At 36.8% G+C, this 8,704-nt stretch overlaps 1 protein-coding gene across 3 annotated transcripts in view; it reads left to right on the top strand.

Moving 5' to 3' along the window:
* Window positions 1-8,704, top strand: part of CCDC66 (coiled-coil domain containing 66) — a 60,472-nt gene that overhangs the window by 2,598 nt on the left and 49,170 nt on the right. For 2 of the 3 annotated variants that reach the window (XM_012720350.1, XM_012720349.1), the window contains exons 2-3: window positions 296-360; window positions 978-1,003. In XM_012720350.1, the coding sequence (XP_012575804.1) occupies window positions 296-360; window positions 978-1,003 (91 nt within the window). Of the gene's footprint in view, window positions 1-295; window positions 361-977; window positions 1,004-8,704 lie in introns of those variants that run through there. The other variant, XM_012720351.1, reaches the window with a different exon arrangement.

Genomic DNA, 8,704 nt, shown 5'->3' with positions numbered 1-8,704 from the left:
GAGAGGCTTCACCAGATACAGAGTAGGGAGCAGAACAGGCAGATCGACGAAGTACACTGCTGAGAGGAGCGGCAGCTGGGTCAGGAGAGGTTTGCTGCGCCATGTGGTCACCTCCGGGGCAGGCAGGAATCGAACTCATGCGGAAGTGATTTCAGCTTCTTAGTGCTGCGCCACCAGGGAGGTCCAAACTGTTGAATATTTTTAAGGTCACTGTGTAAATTTAAAAGGACAGATTTACTTTTAAGGTACATTTGTACATTTCTGGGTATTTAAAATGTTTTTTCTTATTTTGCAGAGATGGCTTAAAGCTTGAAACTGAATTATTGGATGGAAAAACCAAGCTAATATTATCTCCATCTGGTATGCTGTGTATGCTTAAATTTCTACATAAAAGTTGTGCTAGTTTAACAAAAGACTTTTTGCTTGTAATAATGATATTTAACTAATACTTTGAAAAAAGCTGTCTTCCCTAACTTCTTCAAATTTATTTCTAGCCAATCAAATTGCATCACTGCTTACCACTTCAGTATTTATAAAATTTAATTCATAAAATTATTCATAAAATGTTCTAGCATATTTCATGTATAATAGTCTTCATTATATTTGTATGTGGCAAGTACATGTATTATTTGCATAATCTAGGTGAAATTTAATTACCTTTATTGCATGTAAAGAATGTATTGTTAGAGAAAATTAAATTTATAGTAAGATGGCAGCTATAAAAGTTAGTACACTGGTAGTTTCCTCATTCATATTCTTTTTAATTTGTTCTTATAATTTTACCTTGAAAATAAAGCAAAAATGAAATAGATACACTTGAACTATTGTAAAAGTGAAAACACTCAGGCAGCATTTCATATTAATGCTTTGAGATTGTATTTCTACTTAACATCTTAAATGCTAATTAACAATTTCTTTTGTGACTGCCTTAGTATGTTTTTGGTTGATAGTTTAGTAATTTTTTCTTTCTCTTGTAGAATGTAAATCAAAAATTTCTGTAAAGGTAAGCCAAATGCCTTTGTGTGATCTATATTCAAATGTAAGAGGCAGTTTTCTTTACAGTCCTTTAAAAAATACTTACTGTGAAAATATAAGGAGCTTGGAATCATGATGAGATGTTATTGTTCTTTTTTAGGCTGGTCTTCATAGATATGAAACATTAATTTTCAAGTTTAAAAAGCCTTCTAGAACCTTTCTCTAAGTCAGTACTATCTAGAAAGCTTTCTGTGATGATGGGAATGTTAGAAACTTCATAGTTACTAGTCAGTTGTGGTGCTAAGGTGATTAAAGATGTTTATATCCTTTAGAATTTTTAAATTTAATAACTACTGTATTGGATAGGGCAACTCTTGAGATCTTTAAAAAAGATATTGGGGGGGTGGTCTCCCTGGTATCCTAGGGGTTACATTTCAGTACTATCATCACTGGCACCCAATAGGGAGCTAACCTATGCATAGCTAACCTATGCACAGAGCAGACCTCTCCTCTCTTGTCTGCTGCCCCCCTTAGCAGTGTATTTCAGTAAATCTGCCAGTTCTGCGCACTTTGTCTCTCACCCATCTCATCCCATTTACATCCCAGTTCTTCTATGCCAAAAAAAGAGAAAAATTGGACTTTAAAATAAAACTTATTATTCAAATTCTATTTTCCCACATTAAATGAAATTATGCTTGATTCATATATTCTCTTTTTTAATATAATAGTTATTTTTACATCATTTTGTGCATTTTTTCATCTCAGTTGTAACCCCCATGGGCATCCCATCACCAAATCACCCTGTGCCATCACCATAGTCCAGTGCATTTTCCTTCCTGCACTGTTTTTGATCTCATTCCCCACTCCACCCCCATAAAAATGTCTCTAGTTTATAGCTGTTCGTCATTATTATTTTCTCACCTGGTCTGTTACACTCCTGCTATGAGTGAAACCATCTGGTTTCACTTTACTTTTTGGCTTATTTCACTAATGATCTTCTCCAGCTCCATCCATGTTGCTTCAAAAGACATGTATTTCTTTTTCTTGGTTGCTGAGTAAAATTCCATTGTGTATATATACCACATCTTTTTAATCCGGTCGTCCACTTTTGGATATTTGGGTTGTTTCCATGTCTTTCCAATTGTAAATAAGTCAGCAATAAACATGGGGGGGGTACAAGTATCTTTTTGAATCAGTGTTTGTGTGTCTTTTGGGTAGATACCTAGGACTGGGATTGCTGGATCATATGGAAGTTCCATGTTTAGCAGTTTGAGGAACCTCCAAACAGTTTTCCATAGTGGTTATACTAGTTTGCATTCCCACCAATAGATGGTTCATATATTCTTATATGAATTTAGCTTTCTCCTTTAAGATCTCTATTGGACTTGATTTTTTTTTATAATTTTCTTTATCAGGGACCCATAGTGCCTTTTTCTGCAAAATACTTTAAATGTTTGATACCACTGCTTTTCTTGTTTTCCATTTTATATTGACATCAACAGAAATTTCTGTTCCATAACTTACAGTAACTCTTCCATAACTTACAGTAACTCTTCCATAACTTACAGTAGCCTCTTATCCCTTTATCTTCAAGATTTTTTTTTACATGTCTGTGAACAGATCCACTTTGGATGATGTGGTAACTTTTCTTCAACTCTCAGACCTTGATGGCTTTGCTATTTGTTCCAGGTGGAGAACTTGCTTGTATACCCATCATATCAACCTAATAATTGTGTAGCTGTCTTAGTAAAATTATATATTCCTCTATATATAAAGTATATACTTATATACTGTTATTTTCCTGTAATCACAGAAAACAGATTTTATGTTTTTTTTCTGGTCCTGTTAAAATACTGCTATTTCTGAGTGACATTAACAAATACAGTGACCATTTCAAGCTTCCAGATTGCTAATTGTAATTGATGTCTATATTCTTTCACATGTTCTTTCTTTCTTTCATTAGTGACCTTAGTGGATTTGCCATCTCTACACTTGTGAAAACATTTGTCTTTTTAAGCAACTCAAAACATCTGGAGACCCCCTTTCTTTCCTATAACATAGTTATTTGGACTTTTTATAGAATCATAAAATTCTATCAGATTTAGGAATATATTACTATAGGATTATTTTTTCCCAGAGTAATAGTGATTTTATTTACTGTCTTAAAGCAAACTGTTGGGTTTATTCCTCTTGCTTTTGGGACTCAAATGTTGATCCATGGTAACCAAGTGAGGTAATGGAATAATTTGGTTGTGATTTTTCCCCCCCATAATTTAAACCTGTATCTGATTATTGCCATATGTACCACATATATTTTTTCTATGTTATGTAGTGTATTATACATCAATAAAATTGGGGAAAAATACTAATGCAACCTTCTATATTGATTTTATCTCAAAGTGTTCTATGCCCTTAAGAAGTTGCTGAAATATTCCTCATTCTAGTCTTTGCTCTTCACATAAGACAAACACTACTGATTGTAGTGTTTTTTGTTTTAATCTATTTTTAAGTCTTCCAAATCTCACAGTTTCATAGTTAGTAATTCTTTAGCTAATTCAGAATTCTCTTCACAATGTTTTTTTTCTTCTATTGGGATAAGCGCTTGAGAACTGTAATGCCTACAATTCTTCCTTACAGGTTAAATTACTGTTATTCCCATAGTATGCAATTCAGAACACAAGTAAACTCTATCTCATCATCATTGAGTTTAAACCTGTGTGGTCAGAGAGTACTTAATTTCCTCAAAATTTCTACTGCATTTTTCTGTAACCTACAGTAATAAATATGAGGTAAAGATGGTTGCCATGAGCTCTCTGCTTGAGCCCATGGGAAGAGAAATGAAATTCTAAATGGGTAATTTATACACTCTAAACTCTTGTATTTAAAATTGTCTTGCAATTAATTGAAATATAAAAACATTTAACTTTGTTCACAGGTATTAGTGTGAGTCAATAGTGACACACTAAAGATGTATACAACATTAGTGCTAGGCAGCACACTTTATTACTTTTAAATGTTATTTCCCTGATTCTTTATGGTTTTGGATTCCTAGTCTTATATTAAAATGTGAAGTCAACCAGTATGTTGCATTGGACACTGTCTTTATAGCATGAAAATAATGGCAGAATTAAAATTAGTAGGTAAAGGAATAGTGTTATAGAAAAATATGACATAATCATGTTGATCTATTAATACTCATAATTTATAAGTGATTGGAAAAGTGAATTACTTGGGAAATTATTTGAGCTAGGTTGCTTTTTCTTAAGTAACCTGAATATTACTGAATCTTTGGTAGTTTATGATATTTTGCTGCCTTTATTCATTGTTTTCTGTATAATTTCAAGTCACTCCACCCTTTTATTAAATATTTTAGATTTTTCCTGTATATTAATCCTGATATAAGTAGAATGTAGTCCAAAAAATTAGTTAAAGTAAAGCTCTAGTTAGTTGGTTTCTGTTAAGAATTTACTGCAGCTGTAAAATTGTGTATATAGAGCTCCATTCTGGCTTTGTTCTGTAGCTGAGGGGTAAAAAATGAGTAATACCTAGTCCCCATTTCCTGGAAATGGGGTATCAGTCAGGTAAATGACAACTGTACAAGTAGAATAAAATGCATGTGATAGAGGGTTTGAAAAAAGGAGAAATAAAAAATTAGTTCTGTGGTTTGAAACCAGGAGATGCTTCACAAATGAGGTAACATTTTAATTAGAACTTAAGAGATGAGGGAGATACTTATAGTCAAAGAAATAGGAATGTGTATTATAAGCTCAGTGAAAATAGTGGGCAAAATACTGAGATAACAGCATAATTTGTGTTTGCAGAATACTGAGTACTTCTGGGGGAATATAGAACATAACTGTGGGAAGTTTATTTTTCTTTTTTAAAGATTTATTTATGCATATAGGAACTGGGGTACAAGCCAGAGGTGTGGTGAGAGGATTCACCAGAGACAGAGTGGGGAGCAGAACAGGCAGATCTACTGAAATACACTGCTGAGGGGAGCAGCAGGCGAGACAGATGTCAGCTGTGCCATGTGGGTAGCTCCCTTGCTGGGGAGTGAACTCATGCTGTAGTGTTTATGGATAGCTTCATAGTGCTATTACTTAAATCCTTGAGCTACCAGGGAGGTTCCACAACTGTGAGAAGTTTAAATGTATTGTCAAGAGTGTAGATGTTTGTATGTAGAGACCTTTAAAGAATTTTTGAAAATTGGAGTAGATCTAATTCATGTTGTTGGAAAGGGCTTTGGGCAACTCTATGAAGAACTGATTATTAAAACTGGAGACCAATTAAGGGACAGTTGTAATAGTTCAGGCACCTTCGTTTAAGAGGTCCTGAACTTGAATGATGGCTGACAGAACAGAAAAGAAATAAGAGACTTTCAAGATAGTTAAAGGAATGTAATACATTTAGCAGTTTTAGTGAGATGAACTGATTAGAGAATCTGAATGCTCAACTATTATGGCCCCAAGAAAAGACCGGTATGACAGAGGGTGAGATTAGCAGGAATTGCAGTGTAGTAATTGGAGACTTAACTGGGGTGGGTCAATCTCAGATGTCTTCTGTATGCTGATGATTTGCTTAATACACAGTGGGTTTCAAAAGCTAGAATGAGTTGCCTTGAAAAATTTTGATGTAAAATCTGGCATCTTTAGTTCTCTTGCAATACCAGATTAGGGCCCTCCCTGGTGGCATAATGGGTTAAAAGCGCAGCACTAAGAAGCTATTGTAGCCACTACATTATGAGTTCGATCCCTGACTGGAGCTGACCTACAGGGCTAGCTGACCTACAGGGCTGGCAGACCTCTCTTGACCCACCTGTTACTCCTCTCAACAGCATATTTCAGTCGGTCCACCTCTTTGCTCCCTGCTCTTCTCACCCCCCACACCTCAGGCCTATACCCTCATTCTGTATGCATAAATAAATCTAAAAAAAAAAAATAGCAGCTAGACTTAGATTCTTGGTTGGCAATGGATACTGGCGCTAATTGGTGGCTGCCTCCTTTATTTAAAAAAAAAAATGTTTATGCATGTGAGAACTGGGTGTAGGCCAGAGGAGTGTGTGTGTATGTGTATTGGGAGCGGAAGGGGGGTATTTACAGGATTTACCAGAGACAGAGTAGGGAGCAGCTACCGAAATACACTGCTGAGGAGAGCAGCGGGCAAGACAGAAGTCTGCTGTGCCCTGTGGGCTCTCGCTTTGGCCAGGGATTGAACTCATGCTGCAGTGATAGTACTGAGACTTTAACCCCTATGCCAGCAGGATGGCCTTGTGTCTGTGTTCTATAGATGGAAAAAATACTCTGCAGTTTATCTTAGTTCCTCCTTGCCCCCAAGCCTAATTTACAATAGGTATTTTGAGTTTGCCACTCCTACATTTAAGGGATTCTTCATATTAAAATAGCTTTAAGGTTGGGAGGGTAAGGTAATAAGACATTTTAGATTTTGGTCTTGATGTTACTAAAAGCCTAAAACAAGAATCAAAGAGGAAATAGGTCTGATGAAGAGGTAATAAAGGAATCTGTGGCTGATTCTACAGATACATTTGAATTTTTTGTTTTTATAAGCTTATTTTCTTACAAAGTTGTTAATTCTTGTATGGTAGTTGATTTCTTCCTTCAAAGGTAGTTCTTCCACTCCATAACACCCTTGATTCTTCACCATAGTCCCTTATACCCCTGTTTTCACCCCTACAGTATGCTTCAGATCTGTGGTCAGCTTTGTCTTTATCCTGACCCTTGTTCAGCTTCTTTATATTCCACATATAAGTGAAACCATCTGCTATCTTTCTTTTCCTTTCTGACTTGACTTCTCTCAGCATTATTGCTTCCGTGTTGCTCAATCCAACTCAATCCATGTTACTGCAAATGACATGTTTATCTGTTTTTGACTGCTGAGTAGTTATCTATACTACATCTTATTGATCCAGTCATCTGTTTGGGGGCATTTAGGTTGTTTTAATATCCTAGCCATTGTAAATAGTCCTGCAGTAAACATTAGAGGAAGGGAAGGTTTCCTTTTAAGCCAATTTTTTTGTGTCCTTTGGGTAGATTCCGAGGAGTAGAATCACTGAATTTCATGGTAGCCCCATTTTCACTATCATTTGATAGTGGCAGGACCAGTTTACATTTCCACCCCCAGAGTAAAAGGGTTCCTTTTTCACCATATTCTTGCCAGCATTAGTTGTTTACAGGTTTTTTTTTTAATATGGGTTATTCTCACAGGCATAAGGCAGTATCTCATTATGATCTTGGTTTGCATTACCCTAACTATAAGTGATGTTGAGCATTTTTTCATATGTAGGTTGGCCATTTGCATTTCTTCTTTGGGAGAAGTTGCCGTGCCTGCACGGCAGGGATACGAGTCTGAGCCTGGGACGTAGAGTTTGAAGAAGCAGCTCACATAGATGGTTGCAGCAAAACGTCTTTATTTTTCTCTTCAGCCTCCCTTTTATGCCCTTAGTACCAGGGTGTTAGCCTGGGGGCCAGATGAAGTCTCCCTCACATGCCTCACTGCAATCAGGGCAGATATTGATCGGCCGCCCACAGGTTGATCAACTCACACAGGTGGCAGACAAAACAGGATGTTTTTCTTCCTGTTATGATCTTGTGCATAAGCTCCGGTGGTGGTTGGGAAGGCTCATCCTGGCTGGACCCCAACAGAAGTGTCTTTGTAGCTCTTCCATCCAGTCCCCCCCACCTTGGTTGTTTTTGTTGAGCTGTGAAATCTCTTTGTAGATCTTTATATCAATCTATTATCAATTGTATGGTACACAAATATTCTTTCCACTGAGTAGGATGTCTCTTCATTTTGGTGACTGTCTCTTTTTTGCTGTGCAGAAGCTTTTTAGTTTAATGTAATCCCAGCTGTTTATATTTGCTTTCTTTGCTTCTGGAGATGAGTTTTCAAAGATGCTTCTGAGATATCATGGAGTGTTTTGCCTATGCTTTCTTCTACTGGTTTATGGTTCCAAATCTTTCATTCATGTCTGTCCATTTTGAAGTGATTTTTGTGTTTGGTGTGAGAGAGTAGGCTAGCATCACTTTTTTGCATGTGGCAATTCAGTTTTCCCACAACCATTTATTGAAGAGGTGTTTCTTGTTCTATATAGAATAGTTGACCATGTGTGCGTGCTTTTATTTCTGGATTTTCTTTTTTTTTTTAATTAAATGTGCATATATTTTACACCATTATTCATTTTTTAATAAAGATGCATTTGTGCATGCAGAACCTGGGGTACAGTTGGAGAGGTGCAGGGGCAGTGCAAGGATTCACCAAAGACAGAGGTGGGAGCAGAACAGACAGATTGACAAAGTACACTGAGGGGAGCAGCAGGCGAGACAGGAGCAGCTTGCCACACCATGTGGGTCACCTCACATGGGATCAAACTTAGCCACTGAAGTTGCAGCAAGCTTTGTTGTGCTATGCTTTAACCTGTCACACCACCAGGGAGGATCCCACATCATTGTTCATTGTTAATCAGTATTTCCTTTCCACCCACTCTCCTCCCCCCAACATGTGGACCCCATAGAACTTTTTCCCCCAATTCACCTGTGCATCACCACAGTCCCCTATGCTTCTCCTTCCCTTCTTTTGATCCTTCTCCCTGCCCTGAAAGATGTCTTTGGTTTATAATTGTCTGTTCTTGTTTTGTTGTGTTTTATATTGTTATTATTTCCCCCGCTGCTATCTTACTTGGTTCCCCGATAATCCTATAAATGAAACCATC

This window comes from Condylura cristata, unplaced genomic scaffold, assembly GCF_000260355.1.
Source record: "Condylura cristata isolate star-nosed mole 26May11 unplaced genomic scaffold, ConCri1.0 scaffold00004, whole genome shotgun sequence".
Taxonomy (NCBI): domain Eukaryota; kingdom Metazoa; phylum Chordata; class Mammalia; order Eulipotyphla; family Talpidae; genus Condylura; species Condylura cristata.
This window is presented reverse-complemented; position numbering and strand designations above follow the sequence as displayed.